Raw genomic sequence first — 26,751 nt, 5'->3', positions numbered from 1 at the left:
GAAGCAATCTCTCTTTTTGTAGCATCGATTCCTATTCTCAGCCGCTTGGCCCTATAGCGCAGATGCTTCCATCGATGTCATCAGCAGAGTGAGGATCTATTTTGTGACATGGTCTCAGGACCCCTAACGGGCCGCAAGCCCATCTGTGAATTGCGTTCATAGTCTGTGTTATTTGCCATATTCTGAATTAAGCAACCTGCAAAGGTGTCTGATCAGTGTCACCTGCAGGCTTGTAATATCTGCTGCCATTGACTTATTGCTCATGCATTTGCTAGCCACTGCCTGCCAAGCCGGTGAGCAGGAAGCAGGTGGACTTCTGATAGGGGGCATACTCGCCCGAAGAGCTAGGCCTGCCAAATTTCTAAATGTTCAGGCTTCCTCCAAACCCGAAGCTTTGTGCTGGAATAACTGTCCTTGGACAGTGATTTGCCCCCTGCTTTCCCAAATAAGCCTGGGGAGGTTCCTCTCCTTTGGATCCCCTGAGGAAGGTGGGTGCTGGTGTGGTGTGCACAGTGAGTTCACAGGAGAGTTGGTGTCCTTCTATCCGACACTACTACGCCTATGTGTTTGTCTCCTTCAGAAGTGTGGGAGTTTCAGTTCTTTCTAACACTCTCCTGCAAAGGGAGCTCGTGCATGTGTTAAAGTGCTGTGCTTAAGCTCTGCGAGGAGGGCGCACTCATGCATTGCTGTGATCACGCTCTTCGGTAAAGTGTACGTGTACTGTGGTGCAGTCCCTGCATGCTGTGGGAGTTGCAGTACTGAATCTCAGCTGCAAGGAACACTCCTTCACAGGTGCAGGCTTCCTACCTGCTAATGCTCGTGCAGTGTGAGTGCATGGAGTGGAACAGGCCATGACTTACCCTGTGAAAGCTGCTGTGCTCCTCCTCTACAGTGTGTGCAGGTGTGCCTTGTGGAAGCTGATCAACTCTTTCCCAGAAAGCACTTCGACAAGGTTACCTCCCCAGCTCACCCCCCACCCCCAAGAGTCAATGTTCTAGTTTCCTAAGCCCACGGTCCACACAACACTGCTCCCAGAACCGCTTTATGAACATTCTCGCATCTGCGTGCACTTAAGGGACCATTCTGTGTATTTTTAGGCATAGTACTGTCCGGCAACCCAACATCCCCCCCTCCTCCCCCGCCCCCTACTCGTACGCATTGTTGTAGAAGTACTTCATCTTCTTTGTAGCCCACATGCTGTCACACGACTAAACGAGGAGGTCTCCTGTGGGCTTCATGATCTCTAATATATGCAGACACGGATTGTGTTGTCGCAGTGGATGAGCTCCAGCAAGATGTGCTGGCATCCTATTATGATGCTGTAATGGATCAATAATGTCTGCTGTAAAGGAGAAGCTCAATTGGGGGTGGTTTTAGAATTAATTCAATGTCTGTTTTGTTGAGTTTTCCACCAATATTATTGCACCAAAAGTCCTTTAATGGGGTGTTGGTACATGAATCTGTACTCTGGGTTCCCAGAGGTTGAATGATCCCTCTCCACGTGTTCATACATTACCTTATGTGAACCCTACCCAAACTCATTGTGTTCGTAGTATGTATTTCTGTGTTTATCACAAATTGCAGGCATACACGTTTATATATATATATATACTTATGCACATCTGGTGCATGAATACAGAAGGCAGGCCATTCCCCCAAGCCACTCCCTGCCACCCTTTAATGTAAGTTTCCCTCTAACCTATGTTTCATCTTTATTTATTTTGATTGCCTTCAAAGTTCCCAGAACAGACACAGCCACGTGTAGCATCGTTTCTTCATTGGTACCCACAACGCCATCCTCAGATGGGGGTGGATAAGACTGTGTAGGGCTTTGCTAGGGGGTAGAATTCTCTTCCTTTGCCCCCACTTGCTGCTGCCATTCTGGTCACTTGAGCTGCCAGCCTGAGGCAGTCCTGTTAAAGTCCTTTGGTTCCTCTTCTGGTGCCTTGCGGTTTAGCCGTCCCAGGTCAAACATTGTGGTGATCTTCCTCAGAGGTCTGGCAGCTGCCTCTCGTAGCTTCCGGGCATCGAATCGTGGGCGGTACAGAAGCAAGGGCAGGCGGCACCGGAAGAAGAACGAGGGTTTCTCCTCCTTCTTGGCGGATTCCTCTTTACTCTCACTGCTTGCCACCTTCTCCTCCTTCCTTTTGTCCTCCTCCTCTTTAGGAGAGGAGGACATCTGGTAAAGCAGTGCATCCCACATCCTGTTGGCTCGGGACTCCTTGGGCTTTGACGTCTTGCCTTCTGAGCTGTTGGCTGTTTCCCCAGCATCCCCTCCTTTCTTGCCCTCTTCAGGTACTGCCTCGTTGCTCTGGGGGGCCTCCTGTTCTGGGACTGGGAAGTGGGGCTCCTCGGGCTCCACCACCAGATGTTTTTTGAGACGGGACCAGCCACTCAGCTTGGTTCGTGGCGGCTTCACCTTCTCCATCGGCTTTAGCAAGGCCTCTGTTTTGGGAATTTCACTGATGCTGGGTTTGCTACTCACAGGCTTTTTTTGTGGTACAGCTGACGGCTCAGTTGTGGTTGCAGTGTCACTGTTGGGCGCTGTGTTGTTAACATTCATCGTTTCAACTTTGTGCTTTTTTGTAGCTATTTTACCTTGCTCGTTGGGGGATAGCAGCCTTGTGTTTGATGTTGGGGGCAGAGGTTTGTTTTCAGAGGGATGTGACAATGTGTCCAATTGAATGCTGGGAGTCTTGGGCCCATGTCCCAGCTCTGGATGAGACTCAGTTCTTGTAGTTGGGTTTAGCAAAGCATCCTGGATAGTCTTGGGCAAAGCATGGTTTGTGGCTGTATTAATAGTAGTCAGAGTTGGTGTGCCCACGTGGCTGGTTTCAGGTTGGCTCGACATATTTGGGTTACCCATTGCGTTCAGATTTGTCATCTTCTGATCACTCTCTGCGATTGGACTCCTCTCCCTGAAGGACTCTGCCTCTGAGCGTAATGCCTGTGTGTCCTTTACTTCCACCTCCTGCAATGTGGCTTCAGAGACCGGCGTATGCCGAGTGGGTGTGACATTGGCCGGCGCCACTGGTTCCACGATCTGTGGGATGGAGAGTGGAAAGTGTACCAGGCGGATGGGAATGGGCCCTGAGCCCGGTGCAGTTGGCCTGTTCTTTGGAGGCTGCTGAAGCTGCAGCGGTGGAATGACCGGCTTAATCGAGGGTGATGGCGGCCGTGGGGATGGTGTACGCCGGAGGCACTCGGAGAGGCTGCGCTGCTCGCTAACGGTGAAGGTGAATGGTCGGTGCTGTGGGTATGGTGACGACACATGGTGGACAACAGGCTTGATGAAAAAGCGGGGTGGTAGGGAGAGGCCGTGGAAGGAGGGTGTTTCTGGGGTCCGGGGAGGTGGGGAACGCTCCCAGTGCTCGAGGTCTGGACTGGCCTCACTTACTGGGGACAGGGTCGAGCGGAATACCTTCGGCTGTGCTGCTGCTGGCGGAGGGTTCTTCTTCTTGGCAGCTTTTTGTAGGACTTTCTGCAGCCGGATATTTTCTTTGCCTGGCTTGGGCAGGCGAGGTGGGGGTGCCTGCGGGTGCAGTTGCCCCGCTTCATTAGGTGCTGGCAGCGGAGTGACCGTCATCAGCATGTTATCCCCCTGAAAGGAAACGGAGTGTGTGAGACACAGGCTATTTATGGTGCACAATCCTTCCACACGGACGTCGACTGCGCATGCTCATCCCTCTGGCTGACTTTCTGAACTCGCTCTTAGCATCGTTTTTATAGGACTGGCCTCCAGTTAGCCACTGTCACCATCCCCCCCCTCCCCCCCCGCATGTCGACGTGATATGTATCAAGCTTTCAAAGCGTGTGTTCATCCGTACATTGGTATACAATCCAAGAAACACAATATCACCCTCACCCCTGCGAAACCACTTTCAAAACCTCTACACCATCAAGACGATGTATGTTCTGCGTCCTCGCTTTTTTAATAAGATGGTTTACTTTGCTGAAGAAATACCATCTTTGTCGGGCATACACCAGGCCAGGATGTACACTTCCTGGTCCAGATGCACCTTGCTAAGTTAAGTGGCGTAGTCTGCTGCAAGACGGCTGGAAGCAGCCCCTGCAGCAGGGAAGCCCCTCCCACCCCCCCAACGGTCACGCTGAGGGTTCTCATACAGTGCTGAAGACAATGCCATTGAGCCACAGAAATGGGCCTATCCTGCCAGCAGCTAGGCTAAAGGCTCATAGACCAGAGGATAGCTGTTCAACATGGCGGCAGTGAGTTGCAGCAGCACAGCTAAGACACCAGCAGCAATGGCAGGAGCCAAATGCATCCCTAAGAACAGTCCCATATTGGGCACAGAAATGGGCGTAAATTTAGGGGGGTTGCAGGGAATTCTTCCTCTTAAGAGTTAGTTTTTAATAATGAGGTCTTAAAAGAGCACTTTGAGCATTGGCTAAAAAAGCAATAGAATTAAAACCCCACTACGAGACAACTAATTAAATATTCCAGTGGTTTCAACAAGAAATACTCTTATGATCCTATCGGAAAACTGTGTGTCTGTTAGAAACACTGGGAGCACAACTGAACTTTTTTGCCATAGCAAACATCTTGCATGGATAATACATTATCAAAACTGAAGGGCCATGTCTGGAAGGTTTATAACTAATTGGAGCCTTAACAAAGCCATGTAGCCTGCAAGAACACAGTCCTTTCTCACCATTAACCCTACTAAAACTTTCCATTCTCCTACAAACACACTGCTTAACCACATTACACACACTCGCCTCTACCGCAGCCCCAACTCGAAATCCCACAGCAAACGGCACACCCCTACCACATTTCACTCTATCACAACACACTCGATCTCTAGCACTACAACACAGACGCACAAAACAATCCTACACCAAACCTATGCCACCCAGACGCAAACCCAACACACACTGACAGGTTTTTCCAAACTGAAGCTACCGACAGCACAGCAAAAGCTCTCTTGTACTCTACCTCGTTGTCACACTAACAACCCCCCCCCATAACCCTGCTTCCTTTTCAGATCCGCCTGGGGGTGTGGGGGCTGGAGACCATGAAAATGGCAGAGGTGTGTGGTAAAAATCTCAACATCTGCTGTTGCTCGGAGCAACCTTTCAGGCCATTGTTTTTCAGCCCAACAAATGGGAAGTGCCACCCAAACTGCCGGGTCACATCCCTTCTGCACGAGACCACAAGCATCCACAGACCTGTTTCTTGCTTTTCTGCGTGGGGGACGTGACCTAGCAGATCAAGCTGGACTGTACCCATTGATGGCAGCTCCAATACTACTTTGCATATGGCTTTTCCCCTTTTGCAATGGTGCAGACCAGCTAAAATGGTAGTGTTGGAGGGTGACCAGAGCAATGCCAATGGTTAAGACTAATTTAAAACGTTCCACCCATCACTTTGTTTAGGTTGCAGAATATATTGTGCCTTTGGTGTGTCTAGAGATGCACGGTCTGTCATTGTTGCTGACCCAGAAAACTTCCCATTGTCATTTCTAAGGCAGACCTTAAAATGGCACCGGTGTTTCTGCCATGATCTGCCTGGGTGCTAATTCCATGTGCCGGGGTGCTGCCAATATATTTATGGTTGCTGCTCCGGTACGCCAGGAGACTGCTCAGCCGTTGAAAGGATATGCCCAGTTATACCAGGTAACTACCAAATTATGGAGATTGGCAAAGATGGGAGGTACATGTACCAATTTTACCTGGAGTCCACTAAATTAGGTTAGTCTGCCCAGTTATGCTATTGTCTCGCTAGATATACAGTAGGTCTCTCCATTACGCAAATTGTCTGCCTTGCAGGGTTGTTCAATTAGACCAAAGCTCTACCTACTTATGCCAGGGGTCTGTGACTTGTCATTTGTCTAACCAGTTGTGAGGTGTATGCCAAAATATGGCAGTGGGTGTTTATTATGTCTAGGTTAAGTTAAGGGACCGCCTGATTATTCCCGGACTCAGAATTATTCCATGGATCTGTTAATTATGCAAGCGGTCTGCCTAATTAGACCAGGTAATGGTCAGCTCTGACAGGGAGCATGCTAGTCTGCTAATCCGAGGTGTTCTATTGCTCAGCCGCATAGCTTGTTATATAGTATTCATGATGATGCTAAATAACCATCCATGGAACAATTAACACTGTTTAGCAGTAAAACCAGCTGCCCTCTACAAATTCAAACAAAACTTCCAGCCTAAATATCCATCCTATCTAACCCAAGTCTCTAAAGTAAACCCGCTCTGTACCCCGCGCTGCCAGGAATGTTCTGCTTCTTTAAAATTGATGGATTATGCAACGGTTGTAGTTTGTATCCCTGGGTAATCCCTTCTCAACGCTACAGTGGATATTGCTCTATAATACAAGGAATAAATGACATCTGTTCTAGCAATAAAAAGGGCAATGCAAAATATTGCGCCATTTTGCAATAGGCTCTTATTTCATGGACGTATGCATTATTTTTTATCTTCTATCCGATTCCCATCCATGGTTACTCTCTCTTTTGAACATGCATGTCACAGAATACATCTAAAGCGTATTTGCAAACTTAGCCTACACATGGTGCCCCCACCAGTTCATATAGGCTACGTTACTTCTTTTTTAATTCATTGCAAAAAATCCCAACAGATTTCTTTGTTATACATTTTTTTATCTTTAGACCCACCCTTTTGGTCGTCTTAAATAAGAGTTTTTTGTGCATGTGTTTTTTTTTTTTTTTATTGGGTGGGGGTGCACCCTTCCATCCCTACCCCACATACACCCTTTCACGTATAAGTGTATGTAATTGGTGGATTTCAACCAAAAGTGCGCACATTTAGTAAGGAGACTATGAAAAAGCGTATTAGGCATTGATTAGGTCTCTTGATAAGGGTGGGCGAGAGTCTGGTGTTAGGTTCATGTCCTTCCGACTCGGTCTGTCGCTGATCTCATTGCATGGCAGTCTGCCTCATGAAAGGGGGACGGATGGAGGCAGGGTCCTTTGAGCCGTTGCTCTTACTTGATTCTTCGACTGTTCTGATGCTTTGATTGAAGACTTGGGGTGCTGGGTCTCAACATTGACGTCTTTCGGCCCAGGGTAACGCCCAACCAGCTCCAGACATGTACACCCCCATCTAAAATACCCCTGCCACCGATCTCCGAACCGTGTTAATGGGCTGGTGCTATATGCGTAGTGGGTGGATAGGGAGACCATCAGGCGTACTGAGCTTTTCCTAGACTGCTGGCTGGTATGACCGAGTCAGCTCATTCTGAGCCGCCTTGGGCCTGGATATTGAATGACAGTGAGACCAGCCGACAGGAACATGAGCCCTTACTGTACATGTGGGGTGGGTGGCGGTAGAGCTGGGGGCGGGGGGTTCATTGGTTTGATTTGATCCCTTCTAATTTGTAATATCAGTCCTAGGCGTGTCACGGTCCAACTTAATGCTGGGTCTTCTTGGTGGGAAGCCATGCGGGTGTATGCCCTGCCTTTTCATTTGCACACAGCACCCACAATTCCCATCTTTCCTGTTCCCATGCACACCATCACAAACCTCTCTCCTCCAGATACACACATCCTAGTCCACCCATATGTACCGCCTCCTCCACCCCAGACTAGAATGCATGGAAGCTGGCTGGTAGTGGCTGTCCTCTCCCCGTAACATATATTCTTCAGGTTTGGTTATTTATGAAGCATCCAGGGGAGAACAGTGTGAAGTAGTGAGTGCATTGACAAAAAAGAAATCCAAGCAGATCTGGGAAGGAAGCTGGAACAGTAAAGGGAAGAAAGGCTATGAGAGATGTGGAAAGGATGAAAGGAAGCATGATGGTTTGGCAAGTCCATCAACAACACCTACAGTTTGGTCATATTAGGAGGGATGTGCGTACTATGATTTTTGTGGGTTCCCTGGGGTTGCCTTGCTATGAGTCCGTTTCAGCAGGCGTTCGTAAGGGGCATGTGCCTTCCCCAAGCTTGCCACTGAGGCAGACAACGGTGGGGTGACTGGTATCGGGTGCGTTTTATAGGGTCCCGCGTGTGGTTAGTGTAAGAGATCCTCCACATTGGCTCCACCAATGTATGCGGATAGTTTGTTTGTGGCACATAGAGATTTCCAGTGAAAGAACAGTCAGGGGTGCATATCGCTGTTTTAGCACAAGTGTTGCAGTGGAATCACTTCTTTGGTGCTACTGACTGCTGTTCGTCCCAGATTTGTCCCAGCCACTTTAGGTGGCGGGTGATAGTTACAATCTTTTAAACACACTTATGTAAATTGAAGGTCGAAATAGAGACTGTGGGAGATACTACATGCTACATAACAGCCTAGCTCTTATGCACTGAAGCACAGAGGTCCCAAGATGAAGACTGGGACACATTGGGTTGTTTACCAACTTCTCTCTGGCCAGAAATGGGAGTCCTGTGCATCTTGCAATGAGGGGACTCTAAACCAATCTTTATATTACTAAATTGGCAGTCATGATCAAATATAAAATAAAGAGGGAAGCAGGGTTCAAAGAAGTTTATCCACTGTAACAATTTTAGTTCTGGTGAATTCCTAGCAAGTTCAGCACTCGTCTTAGACATAGGGCCTGCTGGAACGTCATCATTCTGAGACACATGGTAGCGCTGACTCCGCCTTTCAACCTGCTGAGGTCGATCAAGTGAGTGCCACTAGAATTGGGTAATACATGTTATTATAGTGCTCTGAAGGCACAGAGTGCTAAATGGGAACAGCAATGGGTATTATTATACATTGTTAAATGTAAAGCCTATTAAAGTATGTGCATTTGTCTCATAAGGGGGGGGGCGGGTGGCGAGCTCTGACCATATCCATCCACCCAGTGCCCGGGTGACTTCTGCATGAGCTTTATCTCAGCAAAATTGGAAGGCTATGTCTGTAGCTTGGTAATAGAAATTGGAAGAATCACAGAACCCTTGTAGCTGTAAAGGCTACAACGAATCTGGCTATTGCGGCGCTACCATGCTTGCACCCCCAATCGGAGCAGTACGCATCTGGTTTCATGCAGGATGTTGCATTATTCCATTCATAGTACTTCCTTCTGAAGACGATAGGAATGTTTCATGTCCAGGAATTCAGCACAGTAACAGCAAAGTGGGTGACCAAGCTTAAACTGGAGAGGAGATGGAGACTTTGCTCTGTCAGGCCAGAAGGGGGTGGGGGCTTACTAACCAAGAGCTAGGCCTAGGACTCCCAAAAGCAGTAGCATAGTCCTAATCAGCTTTGTTACCAGCTGGGAGGACCTCTCCATAGACCAGTGTTTCTCATCTGGGAAAGGAGGTGGACAATGGCCAGCGCAAGTGGCTGGGACAGAGCACTGAAGGTCATAACAATACAGAGGAAACTGCTGCATTGGGCAGATTAAATCCTTCGTCTTCAGCAGGAAGATATTCACATAGGTTTCTGGATTACAGTTTTACCAATCTAGGGAGAATCTTGGTTTGGCATCTGCCATAAACCTAACCTTTGGTGATGGGGAAACTGTTGCACAAGGCACTGTAATTGTAATTGGTTATTTTATAATGCGCTTAATACCCAGAAGTTTCTAAGCGCAGACCCGGGGATCGAACCTGTGTTGCTCTGCATTGTCTTGCTTCCAAGGCGAGCGTGTTGCCCCTGAGCTGTCCTCCCAAGCAGCAAAGCTTAATTGCCCAGAAATTATCTGAAGTTTTAGGTCAACACAGGGATTTATATCTTAAAGCTGCACAGTATCGCTCTGTCCCCAAACCTAATCGTATGAATGTCTTGCCTACAAACGTGTAACAGTCCCAAGATATTGGCTAAGGGGACACTTTGGTCGTGTTTGCCAGGTGCAGTGGATGGTTTCCGTGGAAATGTGCACATGATAGTAGAGTAGATTGGGCAGGGAAAGAGTCCTCTTGGGTAGGTAGTCACATGTGGCCCCCATCCTCTGCTTCTCTTCTCTTGAAGAACAACCTGTCTGCATAAGGCATGCTTAGGGCCGATTTTGCATATCATTGGGTCATGGTAATGTCCCATGCCTTCATCACTCGGCCCTACAAAAGTCAAGCAAACCTATTCAAGCAGGTGTTGTCGAGTTCTTGCGATTTTCCATATCTCAAGTGGGCTAAAGCACCACCACACCCTTGAGTTGTATTAATATGCGTAAATGGTGCTTCTTTTAATCCGGCTGCTGTCCAATGCTGAACTTAAAATCAAATGAATTGGGGATAATTAATCACAGAGAAAAATGGAGAGCAATGCCTTTCGTATCTTTCACAGGCCACTGTCTAAAATGGGCACAAACCTTGCAGATTGATTACGCACTCCGGATACAACCGTAGCGGAAACATGTTTTGTTCCCTGTTGAACATATTTAAAAACATTTTTAAAATAACTGGGGTCGCCAGCTACATTACTACAGCCATCAGACTCCCATATCTGCCACCAAGTGAAGTAGTTTTCTTCATTCTATGAAAAATTATAGTCTATGTGAGGACTGAGGTGTATTTGGAACCAAGTACTGCTGAGAGAGGAAGGTGGTTGGGGAACAATTGGGGTGAAAGTAAAAAAGAAGGGGAATGTGAGCAAGATGCAACGGAGAATGGAGTGTGTAAGAAAAGAGGAAGGCAGAAAGGGATGAAGGCTAGAATATGCCAAATGCCACTTTTGAAAAATGTTTTAGGTCCAACCCCTTCTATGTGGCTGCCCTCTCTAATTCCTGTCATGCTCTCGCCTTGTTCCTTGGTATTGATTAAGAAGTCATTTAAGGCCATTTTGGGGGTGGGGATGAATCATTCTTTCATCTTGTGCTTTCTCATTGACTGAATGTATTGCTTTTTCAGCCTCCAGGATCACAACTGGATATTGCGATGAATGTCTTCTGCTTCGCCTGTACAGTGAATTTCGCCATAACTGTACGATGACCTCTGCCTTGCCGTACGAGAATCTCTACCTGGCCTTGCAGGAAGACTCCCACCTCGCCTGTATCTCGAGCTCTCCCTGCCTTTGCTATGCAACATCTTCCCGGATTATACAGCAACCTCCCATTTATCATTATCTGTGATCATTGGCTCTCCTGTACCTTGACCATCTTGCCTCCATGATTGGATCCATCTCGCTTGCAATGACCTCTGCTTTGCTTACACAATGACCTCCACCCTCCTTAGGTGATGACTTACTTGACTGCATAGCGAGGGCTGCATCTTCGACGGTGGACCCATGCCGGGTCTTGTCAGACCACTTTAAAGCGGCCTACATTTTTATACTGTGTGGACAAATTGTTCTTGCCACTGCTGTGCTTTGTGTCCTACGAAAAGGTCGCCCCAGGACCTTTTGTGTTATTATAGCAGTTATTTGCAATGTAGCTGCTTTTGATTCTGTGTTTATAGGACTCTTTAAGAGGCCAGGCTTGTGCCACCAGAATGCCGAGCTTCTCCGACACATATCTTGCCCACTGCTTGCGCAGATTTAGAAGTACAGTTGCAAAGGGAAACTGTCTTTGTTCAGGGCTCAAGTGAATTATTTCTGGAAAGTCATCCCAAAAATCCCAGTTAGAGGGGTTCTTCTCTCATAGGGTCTGTGGGCCTACTCCGATTCAAAGCGGCATAGAAATCCAGTGTCTAGTTCCTCTATCAGGGTTTGTGTCCATAATGCATTCCAAGGGTCGCACGCAGCCACTTCATGATGTACAGTTTGCAGGGGCTGCAGCCATAGGCCATTCCAAGAGCAACTAATCCATTTGAGTCTGTTCTTTTCCAAAGGTTGCACCCCGATTCTATTTCAGGCAGACAACAATCCAGTTACAATTCATCCCCTGGAAGAGTAAAGAGTTCATTAATAAAAAGAAAGTGGACATCCACTGAGTTCTGCATGTCATGGTCTGTCCTGGGGCTGGAGGAGCAGCGTATGCCCAGCTTGTTCTGTATATGGCTTAGCTTGGCACCACAGCACCTATTCTGGATGGCCCTGGGGTGCTTGATGGGCAGTATAAAACCCATTTGGCCCTTTGTGGTTTTCATAAGGCCTTTCGAATTATACAGTACCTTAAGATGTCAATTACTGTCCCTTTCCGTTTGGGCATGAAACTACTTGGCTTGCTTGGCGTTGCAAGGATGGCCATATCTGACCAACCTACGCTCTGCGTGGCATATGGATGTTCTGTCTTCAAGTAGCTGATGGGACCAGCACCTGGAGTGTAATCTGTGATCCTCTGCTTGTACTCCAGTCAGTCCAGTCCAGTGTTGCTCCCTGCATCTTGCAGAATAGCTGCTTCTGGCGTAAGAACCCCCGGTCTTTCCGTCATATACATAGCACAGTACACCTATTTTTGTAAATTGGGATTCTTGTCCCCTAATGTATCTGTAAGTGCTCCTGTTTCTGGACGCGGATATGCTATTAGCATTAACGAGTCTGTGTTGGTGTACTCTTATCATTTCATCATTGCCTGCACACCAATACACAGGCCCATCCCTCCCAAAACAGTAGTCTATGCTATGCTCCCAATTCTCCACTTGAGGCAGTGCATTCCATCTCTTAGGGTCCTTCTGACTGCCTTCATGGCTAATGGGCTGCCCCTGGTGTACTATTTCTTTGTATATGCGTTTATTACAAAATAAAGATTTGTTTTGAATGTTGCGGCTTTACCCGTTAATGAAATTTTACATGCTATGTGATAAAGTGGGCAGAGATGACTGAATGGTTTGCTGGGTAAGGCCGTTTTCTGGATTTCTTCTTGGTATGTTATGGCTCACAAGAAGCCAGATTGACAATGGAGACGTTTCCTCTACTAGAACGGAAATACTAGACACCAGGAAGGACACTTTGGGCTGCATATAGAAATGGAGGAGAGGCGTAGGTTGCACAAGTAATCAATACATGTGATCTGCTTATGGTAGCTGTCAAGGACTTTCCCTTTGGCCATATTGTAGACTCCCAAGTGGGGCACTGACGTTCTTTGGGACAAGGTTTCCTTTGGGTTCCCGTGGCTCAGTGTGACACCAAAGGTCCAGTGCTGTCACACTGACGCAAGCATAGACAGTTTCTAAGTGCTTTATCTGGCTTTTTCCCTGACGAGCCCTCATCTGAGGCCCTCACAGAAAGGATAACACCATATGCATCCCCTGCCCCACCCTAGGTCCTCAGTGGCATGGCACATCATGAACCCTGTTTTTCCAGGTGCCCTAACTCCTCACCTGGGGATAGGTCCAGATGAATGGAAGAAAGTGGATTGTGAGTAAATGTTGCATAAATCTAATTCTTGCATACATCTTCACCCTGCCAAGAGCCTTCCTGGCAGGTTTGCTCTGCGTTTTTTCTTTGTAACTTCCCTAAAGAGACCTTGTGTGGTGCTCCCTTCCCTTGACCCTTCTGGACGATAGGAGTCACAAGCCCTCAGAACCCCACCCTCCGGGCGTCTTTCTGCTACCTCTGAGCAGACCCAACATAGAAGTGAAAGCACCCAACACAGTGCGCGAGCAATCAATAGCTTCTAGACGTGTGGCTGATAAAGGCATCAATTGGAGCGAAAAGTTCTTAGGAGACACCGAAGTCAACATTTGTATTCCTAAAAGTACATCTCCTACCGTAACTTCTGCAGCTGGATTCTTTCTGCACTCTCCTCCTCCTGGAGCCCTGCCTCCACTAGACCGATGCTCCACACACCGTCATCTCGATCGCCAATAACTCCAAAACTCCCCTGTTGGACTGAAGAATCTGTGACTAGTGGTCCAACACTGCTGCTGGATCACTGACCGTCTCAGCTGTTGCCCTCTAACCATCGCTAGACCCAAGAGCTGGCTGAGCATATCAGATCATAGGTTTCCACTGCTCGGCTCGCCTTCGGAGAAGTGCTTGACTTATCTTAAAGCAAGGTCCCATTGTTAAAGTTGTCTCTCTTAACATGGTCTAGACTATATTATGGGTGCCTGAGCAGCACTAGGACCATTACCATTCGCATCTCCTACCCTATGTGGGAGCAACCCACTGTTAAGTGAATGTAGGTCCCATAGTACCCTTGTAGAAACCCTATGGGCCCAGTTGACCCTGGACCTTCTAGTTAACCCTACCTGACCTGGTAAGATGGAAGAATGCTCCCCTACCGAGACTTCATAAACGCACATTATTGCCTGCACTGCAACCACAATCTTGCATACATTTTACAAGAGTTAATTTCGTATATAGCTCTGTGTGGGCAGTCCTATGTCTAAAGCAATACTGTATTTCCCTGTGTTCATATCTATTCCGCTCCCCTGTTGATAGATAACGTGGACTGCTCGACTACAGGTTCCATTAGATAACCCAAGGATGCTAAGATCTGGCCTAGATTTACTAAGGAAACTCTGGCTCCTAAGGCTTCGACCAGATCCGTGCTGTGGTGTAAAGGAAGGTTGGCATTCTTCTAACAGCCTGGTATATGGACGTATGGTTTCCACAGTCACCAGGGCAGGGCTTTGTTATCCTGCAAAATCTTGAAGGTTGCAGGTTTCAGCAAGGCTTCGTTGGATCTAGTTTTCTGGTCAGTGCCTTCTACGTTTAGGGTCTTGTCTTTACAGCTAAGAGAAGTAGATCCTCCATTTAAATGGTGAATTTGGCTGCAGGGAAGGCAAGTGAGCAAGAGACCAGGGCCCCATGTCTGCATTATTTCTAAATTGTTTGCTGTCGCGGATGTGCCACCACATTCAAACTTTTCTGGCAGAACTCTGGTGTGGATACAAGTGTGAATGCAGGCACCTTTAACGAATTGTATCTGGCCATGAGCACTGCTTTCACCTTGGGAGTAGAAGAGTATAGCTGAGCCATGACCATGTGTAGCCAAACTTCTAATCCATTCAGCTCTCACAAATGTACAATGCTTGGTTGAAGGACTCTGCACAGGATTTTACATGGTTGATTTGGAGTGGGGGGTGGGCGGAGGTCACCGGCAGAGAAGCCAATACTGTATCCGTAAAAAGAAGAAAAAAAAGGCAGCCACAAACATGGTTTCCCTTTTGACATTGTCTGCTCCCCAATGGGCATGTCCAATGGACCGTGCAAGGCCAGGGGAGATTTTCTTTCCCAGCATTGCCGGGTGGTAAGTGTTATTACGTGGCTAGACTGGAATTTTGGTGCAGCCGTTCCCATTCTGGCTATTTCTTTGTCATGACATTTTCCCTGAGCATCTGTAATAAACTAAGCATAAGTGTTATTATTTGGCTGGGTTGGCATTTTGGTGCACCCAGTCTAGCTATTTTCTAATGTGATGTGGCATTTTCTTTTACTGAGCGTCCATGATGAAGCAAGCAAGATGCGTTATGTGGCTAGACTGGCATTTGGGTGCAGCCAGTTTCAACATGTTTTTATATTGTGACATGGTATTTAAAATGGCAGTCAACAGAAGTATGTTCTTATGTGGGCATACTGTCATACACTGGCAGAGACAGTGTGGACATGCTTTCCTTTGGTACCATTACTGTCCTCCTACACAAAGCAAACCTTAGTATGTACATATATGGGAATACTGCCATATATTAGTATAAAAACATTTCCATGCTAGCTGTAACATCATATATTGTGGCGAAAGTAATTACGAAAATGTGTTGGGAAATGCTCCTGTGTTCTGTTGATGACTTGCATCAGTTGGATTTTGCCATGTGTTACCCTACCAACACATTGTAAACTGTCTGGTTTTTTATACAATTGGTCACTTATTGTGATTTAAAGTGCAGCATATTAACCCATTATTCAAGAACTCTCTCTCCCCCCTGACCCCTCTGGCACATATTGGAAATATGTGAACCCCCACAATTAAACACATTCACCAGGCACCACTGCTCTCCTCTTGCTTATCCCCACTTGCACTCTTATCTGTTCTTTCCAGTGTGTGTCTTCCTTTTCTGCCTTCTCTCCTCTGCCCTTCCCCCTGCTGCTCCTCTCCATCTCCTCTTCTGCTCTGCCTTCAACTCTGCCTCCTTTGTTTCTCTCGCTCTGCTTGCCCCTTCCTCCACTCTTGGTTTCTCCACCTCACCATGCTTCCATGCTGTACTCTGCACCCTCCTAACTCCAACACCCCCCCCCCCCTCCCTGCTGTGTTCTGCTCTTATCAGACTCCAGGGCTCTCTGCTGTCAGATGGCTGAAAGGGGTGAACGTGTCCATAAACTGGGTAAAACCTGGCAAACTACTAGTCCATCAAGTGTTTTGGCGTCCATAGCAGACTACCTTCCGGCTCTGCTCACTAAGGTTGCAAAGTGTACGTCTGTCATCTTCGAAGTATTGTTACAGCTGCCCTCACACTGTCAATTTTCCTTGAGGGCTACAGGCTCTGCCCCCTGAATTGTCTCTTTGATATGATTCTGGACTCTCTCTCGCTTTCTGTGGGGCCCCTGCAAACTGTATTGAGCGTGGCCGAAAGCATTCTACTTGAGCAGTGCTTGCAAATTTTTCTGTATTGAGCAAACGTCATTCCAGATTGGCGCAAAATGTCTCATCTGCACATCTGTCCGTGGTGGCTTTCTTCCGTTTCATTCTGTATGTCACCTTTGCTCCTATAATCCCTGGGCAATAGCTGAGTTCTCCGATCAGTGGGGGTTTCCCTACACATGATGGACATGGGATGGGGGAATAGGGAGTGATCCTTATATAACATCTCTGGGCCTGCATCACAGAGCAGGTTGGCGGGTCCCGGCACTCTGGGTCACCCCATTCCCTCCTCCCAGCCCCTGGAGCATAACTTCTTTACGTGCGCCAACACCCTCTTTAACATTATGCAGTCCCAAATAGCCTGGTCTTTGCGTCACTATAGAAACATTGGTACCGGACTAGTCTTTATTCCAGCAGTTGGCCACTGATTACATTTCACAAGACTTCTCATCCCTTCCCTTAGGCAGAGAATGCATTGCTTCCATCTTCAGTTCACCGTGTGTGCCATTTGAAGTGCAAGCAATCTAACACTGCCGTTGATAAAGGGGATTCAGTGTTTTGGGGTGAGTCCTAGTGTACACTTTAATTTAGCATTCATTGTTCATTCCATTTTAGCTGGCTCCAGTCCTGGTTTTATCATCTGCAATTTCTGTTTCTGGGCAAAGTCTACTCGTCCACCTTGAATGGCGAGAATGTATGCTTGGTCTCCTATGTTACCTGTGACTGGGCACATGCTTTAGATTTAATTCGTGCTGGTAATATCCATCTTACTGACCATTGTATTAAGGTATTACAGGTCCCACCAATTACATCTCTCATTTTGCAAATATAAGACATAAACCAAAAACGACCTTGAAAAGGCAGCAAACAACCTTAAACATTTGGTTCCATCCCTCGTTTTAGTAACCTTTCTAAAAGTCCTCTACGGTTTTGGGTTCCCACGTGGTATCTGCATACACTGCCATGATGCACCCTTTCACAAATGCTACAGCTCTAAAGTGGTTCAGTGATATGGAATACATCAGAACATACTGGTAAACTGAGTTATTAAAAGCCCAGAAAGCTTTTACTGAGAGAACCTCAAATCCTGGACCAATCCAGCACTAACCTGGATAAACCACACTTGCTAACCATTCAAAAGGCTTACAATATGTACATCTGTTTTAACACAAAGGCTTCCTGCCAGATAAGCTCTAAATCTGTATTGCTAAAAGAAGTCCTTTCCCAACAGAGTCAAACCGGCATTGCCCATGCTGGGATCTTAGCACGCTTCTCCAGCCTCCATCCAATCATTAAGCATTCGATTTCCTGGAAGCCATAGACAAGGGGTCTGCAGCCTTTGACTCTCCAAATGTGTTGTACTACAACTCCCATGAACCTTAGCCAATTGTGGTGGATCTTGGGAGTGTGCCCAAAACATCTGGAGAGCCGCAGGCTGCAGACCCCTGCATCACCACTTATGTTTCCACATATCCTTGTCAATATTGGAAATTTTGACTTTCCATAATGATGCTGAACTGCTGTTAATTTTTATATTTATGTTTACATAGCGAAAACCTAGCTAGGAATCAGTAGAGTGTTATGCAAGTAATTTAGGTTTCCTACAGGTAAGTGAAAGGGGAGGTTACAGGTTCTAGTAGCGTGGATGAACTCGAACTACTTCAAAATCAACCCATGCAAAACAGAAATAATAATCGTCACAAAAAACGGAGGAGACAACCACTACATACCTTGGCCAAGTGAGCTCGGTTTAACCCCAGCACCATTGTCGATTTGTAAAAAAAAAAAAAAAAAACACCTGGGGGCCTGATGGACAACAATCGCACTCTAGAGCCACAAGTAAACGCTCTACTCAAGAAATGCTTTTTCTTGTGCGAGCAGCAAAAAGGATCCTTCTGTTCCTGTCATTCGCCAACAAAACAAACACTATCATCACTCTGGTCATGTCCAGAGCAGATTACGCCAATAGCCTATACCTGGGTATGCCTGAATGACTTTTAAAAAAAACTACAATGCATACAAAATGCGTTAGCCAGATAACTTCTCAAACTACCTTGAAAAGAACACATCACACCTGTGCTAAAAACACTACATTGGCTACCAATAAAACAATTAATAAAATTAAAAACAATGTGCATCGTGCACAGAGCAATACATAACCAAGGCGCTGTGTTCCTGAGACAAATTACACGTACATCAACCAACAAGAACGCTCAGATCAAGCAACGACATCCGCCTGGAAACAAAACCCTACAATAAAAGAAAACTCAAGAGGATCATCTTTCTCCCACCAGGCACTGAAAACTTGGACCGACCTACCAAAGAACATACGCAACACAAGAAACCACCTACTATTCAGGAAACTAGAGACAGATCCAGATACAAAACAAATCATCATATAAAACAGAACCTAACGAAGACACTCCATGACACACAGAATGAATAATGGAGAGACAACCATGATGGGAGAACACAAAGACTGAATACATAGGCAGACCAAGATGCAAAACTAGGATGATCCATCAATAGCACCCTGGCCCTGAACCACACTTAACTCCCAACAGACCTATGTCAACATAGATAGCAAGGGAATAAAGAGCATCCTACCCTCAGCCCCAAGACCAGAGGGGGAGAATAGAGATACCTAGTCACATTATACAAAGCTCATTAGCATACAACTGGGAGCACTCCACACCAACCACACACAACAGTTAGACGACCAATAAAGGACAGCAGCAATAACCCCACCCATAGGAATACAACCAAGACATCATAGATATGATCTGCAAGTTAAATATATCTCGTGCCCCAGGCCCAGACGGCCTCTCCAATGCTACCATCAAGAAAGACCCACAAACGTGGGCAAACCTAATGGGAAGTCTCCTTTTTCTGATCAACAAACTAAATCATATCCTGCCCTCCTGGCAGACTGCTACAATAGTACCAATTCACAAGCAGGGACCACGCAATGACCCAGCCAACTTCTGACCCATTGCCCTTCTCGATCCCCCAGGAAAAATGTTAGCATCAATGCTGCTAAAAAGAATTGAACAAGTGGGCCACCGACACCAACCGATTTGCCACAAGACAAACCGGTTTCACAGCAAACGTAGGAACAAATGTCAATTTGCTCATACTAAATCTGATCAAACATGAAACACTAAAAAACAACACAATTGTATATGCAGCATTTATCGATCTCCACATGGCATTCGACTCATTCTCAAGACGGAAACTCTGGAACAAACTATAAGCATGGAAATGCCCGACGGAGATCCTGGAGGCAATCAAACTGCTATACTCCAATACTTCCATGAAGATAAGACTATCCAAAGAGGATGCAACCACCCCTGTCATCCAAACATCGAACGGCCTAAAGCAAGGCTGTCCATTAGCCGCAACACTGTACAACTTGTTCACTGCAGACTTTGAAGATCATCTACAAAACAGTGCCCTGAATCCCCGCAAAATCAATTCCACACCTGTCCCAGCTATGATGTACGCAGACAACATTATTCTACTCGACAAAAGCAATATCCGGTCTACAGCTCAGCTTAAATCTACTCGGCGAATATATAGAAACAAATTAATTTCATATCAATGCCAAAAAAATTAAAGTGATGTCCATAGCGAAAAAGCGACTTAAGAAGACCAAACCCTTGAACTTCAGTCTCAACGGGAACCAACTGGACGAAGTCAACACCTTTAAATACCTTGGAATCGCCATCAACCAATCTAAGACGGAAAAGCAATGGACAACAAACCTCAAAGAGAAAATTCACTCACTAGCAAGACAAGGCTGTGCTCTCCAACGCAAATATGGCAAGTTCTCGTATAGCCCAATAATATCCTACTACAGACAGAAGGTCATTCCAACCATAACCTATGGAACCGAAGCCATGCTCACTGCAAGAAACACCAACTGGACAAAAAGCGAAGCAATCTTGTGGTGCAAGATCCTAAAGCTGCCATTGAGCTATCCCATGCCCCGAATAAGGCATGAAATAGCGACGCAGTCATTAGCATCAATTGTTCTATGGAAACAATTTGACATATATCGCAAAATCCTCTCTGATGACAAAACAAAAGCAATGCAAATCTTGAGATATCACCGGAACACCACGAACAATTCTGTCATACAAGCCTGGAAAAACAAACTAACACACCAGTTTGCAGACGAGGATATCTCAGTTGAAATGCTAACTCTACGGCCACAACATGCCAAAAGAAAACTCATGCAAAATGACTGGATAAAGACCGGAACAATGAAGGAAAAATATGGTATGAATATACAATGCCCCACTGACATGCGGGCTATTAATGAGCTACCCAAATACCTGTCAACATTCCCAGACCAGAAAATCGGAGCAATCTACATGAAAATTCGTTTTAACACCATACGGACACGCTCTAAACTGGTCATGTCAAGACTGATACCATCTACAGAGCAGTATTGTCTGTTCTGCCAAGACCTCGAGACACCAGAAACAATACACCACCTGGTGATGACATGCACAGCTCTCACTCAGCAGAGAGCCCGCTTCTGGGCCTTTTTCGAATATCATCACAACACATGAATGCTGAAACAAGATGGTCAATACTAATGAATGGGCAAGCCAACAAACTTATTTTTTACAATTTCACAATATTTCAACAACATACTGGAACTGGATAAGAGACCAGAAACTGAAAATAAATAAAAACAGAGACCTTCTTCTTTGGTTTTTCCTTACCTAGGACACATAGATATCTATCTAAAAGACCACAAAATGAAAAGTTCATAATTAAACTAAATCATTTTAATTTTAAAAAATGATGTACTAGAACCAGAATACACACCCCACTAATCCAACTTCCAAATCTCTGAAAACCTAACCCATCCGAAAATTCATACAACCATCTCTATCCCAGCAAACCACACGCACTTCACCACACTGCATCAACAACAAACACATAACCGGCAGCAACAGCACACAAGATGTCGCCCAGTCCGATACTCACACCAAAGCTCAGCGCACAGTGTATACCGAACTGAAGCCGCCAACAGCACACCACTTCTCCCACTCTCCTACTCCCGACTAACCTACCCGCCTGCATCTTGTTTTATAGATCCGCCAGAGCGCCTGGGGACAAAAGCTGTTGGTGACGGTGGGCGATATAAATACCATCAACCTAACATAACACATACTACAGAGGTAGTATATCCCTAGGAGTAGCAGATCCTAAGTGACCCGTAGGTATTCCCAGAAAACAATGCTGATGTTCCTTCCTAAGCTGCAGGTGCATTGGTTTGTGACTGGGTTGCTGTTCCATTAGGCTGCGGTCTAGCAACAGAATGCTTGTTTGCTGGCTTTCTCTTTGCATGGCAGCTTAGTCTCAAGCTTCGCAATGGGTTGGCTTCTAGAGCAGTGAGTCCCACCTGAGTCTGTGAATGTTGTGGCTTGGTAGGCTGGTGTTCAGACAGTATTTGCCTTACATGCAATGCATGCAGTTTGCAAGAGTATCCTTGTGGGGATGGGCAGCCACTGCAATTCTCTTAGTCTGGGAACGACCTGTGGAAATTCCATAGTGTCCCATGGTGCGTGCATCGGTATTCAAAACCACCCTGGGGCAGGTGGGGGCTGGGACAAGGTGGAGGGGGACATTGCCTTCCTCGGGGTGTGAGACTACCAGTACCTGGACCGTGGTTCTGAAATCAGATTCATGGACTAATGCACAGCTGTGGCTTCAGTGCTGAGTGCCCAGTTAGTAGTGTGCATCTCCGTTAAGATGCGCAGCTCCTTCTGCACATTTATCACCGCCATTATTCTTGTAACCGGATAGTGGGCCTATTATCAGTCTGTTTGTGGGTTCACCAAGAGGTGGGGGGTTGATGCCTGGTGGTTCGTTTTTTCAGGGCACAGGTATGCCTGCCTGTTCCTCCACGGTTTGATTGAGGTCTGACAAGAAGCCGTTGATCTGGTTGGTCGGGGTGGCTGGCACTGCACGGCTGTGTTCTAGTCCTTCCAAGGTGACGTTCTTAAAGGTGTCGGCAGAAGGACATAGTGGGCTTCCCCTGTCCTCGCTCCTAATGGGCACTATTTACTTCAATGCCTCCTGAAGCGGATCTAAGCCATCATCTAGTATTTATCGCACACGGTTTGCTCCTTCTGCCCAAATAACTATAAAATAATGTATTGCCGCTCAACCACAACATTGCTGCATTCTGACCCTTTATTTAAGTGATATAAAAACCTAATCTATTTGCCCTGCCATGGTGAGGGATTGTCTTGAATCTGCAAGAAGGGGGAGGGGCACACTATGGTTAGCCATGTCTGTTCTATAACGAAAACACCCACTATGGCTCCCCTTCTTTACCTCTGACTAGCCTTTAATGTATGTGTACTTCTGTTCCTTAGGATGGATGACCTATACTGGCCCTTAATGAACTTTGAGAACGCTCATCCAGCAGGGTGTGGGAAGGAGTGTCATAGTAGGAGCATGGGTCCAGCACCAAGAAGCGGCACATGGCAAGTGGCTCGTATGGATTCAAATCCAAGAATCCGTGCTTCGTGTATAGGGACTGGCCACGGTAGTTTGGCAAGATACCAGAGGTTACAAAAGATGTTCTTGTGTTGGTGTTTTATGGGGCCTTAGCGTGCTGTCTACCTGTGGTTTGGAGCACCTTGTGAGAATGCAACAAGCTTTGATGCCAAAAGAAGCTAAGGTAACTGCTATGCAGCACCAAAGTAAGAATTTGTGGACTTTCCAGTTTTGGTTGATCACCAGTTGGTGTCCCCCACCCACAGACCTTTGATACTGAAGATAGTTCTGAAGTAACGCCACTTCCTTGGGTAGATCAGCTGGAAATTTGGCACAGATATGGCTCCGTCAAGTGGCAACAGTGAAAAGCTCCTTTGCCACGAGTGCCTGAAGGAACACCACCACATCTCCTGGCCCTCCGTTACCTTTCCCGCTTTATCTTCATTGGATAGTCTGCAGATAAAACACATCATTTTGAAACCATGCACTTGCTTTTGAAAGGGTGGTTGCTGTGGCTACACTGTGATCGACTATATCGTTAAAGGTAGTGGTCCGGGTCAGCTCGTCCGTAATGGACGAGGTGGCACTGACCAACCAGAACCTTCGCCCATTGTGGTGCAACTGCACCAGCCCAGGAATGCTCCCTCTGCTGCTTGTTGCAGCGGAGGGAGCACTCCTGGGCTAGCTTCAGCTGTCAAATAGCTTTTTCCCTTAGACAGTTCTGTTCCGCAGACGCACACGCACAATGAGCCATGCAAGGCCGGAGGCGTTGTGCTTCCCCAACCTTGCATGGCCCACTGGGAATGCTGGCTGGGGGACTGCATGTTTATATGTGTGGGGGGTCACTCCTGTGCCTCCTTGCACATAAACTGATTGGGGAGCTGCGTATCTGGTGCCATGGCTCCTGCGCACATGAGCAGGAAGCGCTCTGCTTCCTGTTCATGCTGTGCAGGAGCCAGAGACTCTGTTGGCCTGCCAGAGTTGAATGTGGCACGGAGCTGCATGCAGGTAAGATTCTTTAAAAAAAATATATATAATGGATTTTAATGTCTGGAATGAGTGATTGTATGGATGCGTGTGTAAATGGGTGAGTGAGGGTGTATCCGTGGGTCTGTTTGTTCTGGGCTGGGAGGGGCAGTAATGCCCAGTAAACAAATCATCATTGCTTTCATCAACCAGTGTTTGATCAAAGAAAAGATGATGTGGCTAGGCTGGCCTTTTGGGGCAGGCAGTCTAGCCTTTTCTTACATTAAGACTTATTATTATGTGTCTAGCCACTTAGGACATGTTTTCTTATTGTATCATGACATTTTTATGGGCAAAGCCAACAGGAGTATGTTCTTTTGGGGGGGGATAATGCCATATGTTGGCAGAGCCTTTGTGGACATTTTTATATAGTATTACTACAACTATGTGCAAAGTAAACATGAATATGTTATATCGGAATTCTGGCATATAATGGCACTGCTAGCATGGGAATGTATGGGCACGGCCAGTGTAAACATGTTTTGCTTTTTAGAGATTTTTTTTTTACAGAAAATGTGGTGTACAATGCACTATTTTAATCCAATTTAAAAAAAATGATCAGGGTGAAAACCACACAAAACCCTCCTTGGTAGGTCCATGCTCCCTCACTGCGCTCAGTCGCTCTGGCAGGAATATTTACACTCCTCCAATTAAAAGAATTCTAAAGCCGCCACTGTAATAATTCCAGCATTTGCTAACCTGTGGAGACTGCACTGTGGGTGACCTTTTAGTCAGTGTGAATGAAAATGGTGCAAAGTTTGAGAGCTGCTGCGGCTTCACTTTAGCCCAATATGGACCCGAAAATACTAACATGGCAACATATGAAAAGGGAGCATTGACGACAGTGGCTGTAGTGCACGAAAAGAAGTAGTGGAACTAGGTTTCCTGCCCTCCCCACAAACCCCATAACCACGCCACGCCTACGTGCCATACAAACCCCTAAGCAAATGTGCCCGCTGTTTAAGTGAGCGTTCAGTGCAGTGTTATGTTAAAGTTTTTTTTATACCGTACCCACGTTTCAACTGCTTCCTAGACTTTTATTTTAAAATGAAACCATTCTGTAACGGTTTCTTTTTTAAATAAAAGTATAGGAACAGTAAATCTTAATTTAAAAAAGTCTATCACTTTGAGATGCACGCGACTGAGTGACGTAACTCCATTGCGTGGAATAAACAGGGCTTTCCAGCAGTGCCTCAGTGTACGTGCGCAGCCCGGACGGTGAGCAGGTTGTCTTGTGGCACTGGGGGCGCCTGCCGCATGCCATGCACTGCGGGGCCCATACTACACTGGCGATGAGGTAGTCGGTGATGAACATACAGACCTGACACTCGTGCCAAGCGGCGGGGTGAACACGAGCAGCTGCATGAATGAAAGACGTTCATCGGCCGCAGAGCCGACCTGTGCATCACGGTGAGGGACAAATCCTTTTTCTTTGTTTGATCTGTCTATTGAGGTTGAGGCTCCTCATGTGAGTGCATGTGTGCCTTCCCCGCTGAAAAAAAATGGTTTCGTTTTTGTTGAGCAATGAAAAAGAAGTGATTGACACAGTACTAAGTAATAAAAGGCATTTCTTCCTTCCTGTGCCACTATTTTTGTTTTGGTTCCTGCTGGTGTGCATGACTAGGAAGGAGGTGGTGGAAGCATTTTATTCACCTCTCTTCAATTTCTGTTGAATCTCTTCTCTGCATCCATTGAGAAGGGTGGCATCGGCAAGATGGCTCCAGACAGCTCAATGAGGGTGGCAAGTGTGTCATCTGGGTTGTGGCCCCTGCCAGGAAGGGGGTGCATGTGTGCCCGCCTGCCTAGGTTGCGGCCCCTGTCAAGAACTGGTGCCTGACGCCCAGCCCCATCCGCTAGAACCAACATGATGCAGGACAATCGGAATGGAGGGGCTGCAGCTGTTGGCCCAGACGGGGTGCGTGTGCCACACCGATAAGGTTCGCTTGATCCAATGCCAGAGTTTGACATCTCGGGGGTGCCATCCAGTCTGGATCCAAGGTGGAACTCCTGAGTTGAGCGCCTGGAGATGTAGTTCAGGGCCACAGGAGAGACAGATGATGAAATAAGGGCGATACCCTTGTATTTGCAGCTGGTCCGGCGGTTCATCAGATCTAGAAGTTATTGCAACTGGTCGATGGAACGTACGCTGCCACTAAGGCTGCCCTAAGGCAACACATCATGCCCCTTGCGAACATGGATTACAAGAGGTTTGTGATGTGTAATGTCAAGCAGAAAGACGATGAGCCATTGGACACGTTTCATGCCCGGCTTAGGCGCCTCGCTGCCACCTGTGCGTGGGAGAATGAGGAAGGTATGATACGGAACCAATTAATCGAAGGGTGTGCATCTGGCAAGTGGCACCGACAGGTACTGAAGGAACCTGGATTAACACTAGCACAAATTCTGTAACTGGGTAGATCATATGAGGTGGCGGAGACACGTGCCTCCAAGATGGACACTGCGATACGCACCCTCAAAATTGATGAGGTGTGTGCAGTGGGGCACGGTCAAGGAGCAAGAGGGGCCTGCAGAACCATGGTGCCAACACGTGAGAGGGGCGCAAGAGGGCCAGCATCGTCCCTGCAGTGTGGATATGACCTGCATCTGTCGGAATGCCTGACGAAAGGGAAGGCATGTGGAAGGTGTGGCATTTGCAGATGTGCAGAACAAGAAGAGGAGATGGCAGAACTGGAGATTGAAAAGGAGGAGTAAAACATATTCTTCATATCCAGTGTGAGTTTGCTAAAGGTGAAGACTAAGAGACAACTAAAGTGTACGGTACGAGTTGATGGCTCAGCAGTCCCTGTCTTGGTGGACATAGGGGCGTCTGTCAACGTCTGGCCAAAGCACATTATGAGGCGATGGATGACCCT

General features: G+C 46.8%; 2 protein-coding genes across 3 annotated transcripts in view; one reads left to right on the top strand and one right to left on the bottom strand.

Annotated features, from left to right (window-relative positions):
• Positions 1 to 12,569, top strand: part of LSP1 (lymphocyte specific protein 1) — a 393,235-nt gene extending 380,666 nt beyond the window's left edge. For both annotated transcript variants that reach the window (XM_069623945.1, XM_069623946.1), the window contains exon 12: positions 10,779 to 12,569. The gene's annotated coding sequence lies outside the window, so the exon portion shown is untranslated. The remainder of the gene's footprint in view (positions 1 to 10,778) is intronic.
• The window catches only part of PRR33 (proline rich 33), a 92,923-nt gene continuing 67,872 nt past the window's right edge, over positions 1,701 to 26,751 (bottom strand). Inside the window, exon 2 of the mRNA XM_069623944.1 lies at positions 1,701 to 3,601. Within this exon, the coding sequence (XP_069480045.1) occupies positions 1,886 to 3,592 (1,707 nt within the window). The 5' untranslated portion in view covers positions 3,593 to 3,601 and the 3' untranslated portion in view covers positions 1,701 to 1,885. The remainder of the gene's footprint in view (positions 3,602 to 26,751) is intronic.

Source organism: Ambystoma mexicanum, chromosome 11, assembly GCF_040938575.1.
Source record: "Ambystoma mexicanum isolate Mex_15411 chromosome 11, UKY_AmexF1_1, whole genome shotgun sequence".
NCBI classification, from domain to species: Eukaryota; Metazoa; Chordata; class Amphibia; order Caudata; family Ambystomatidae; genus Ambystoma; species Ambystoma mexicanum.
Note: the sequence above shows the minus strand (reverse complement) of the source record. Positions and strands in the feature narration are given on the sequence as shown.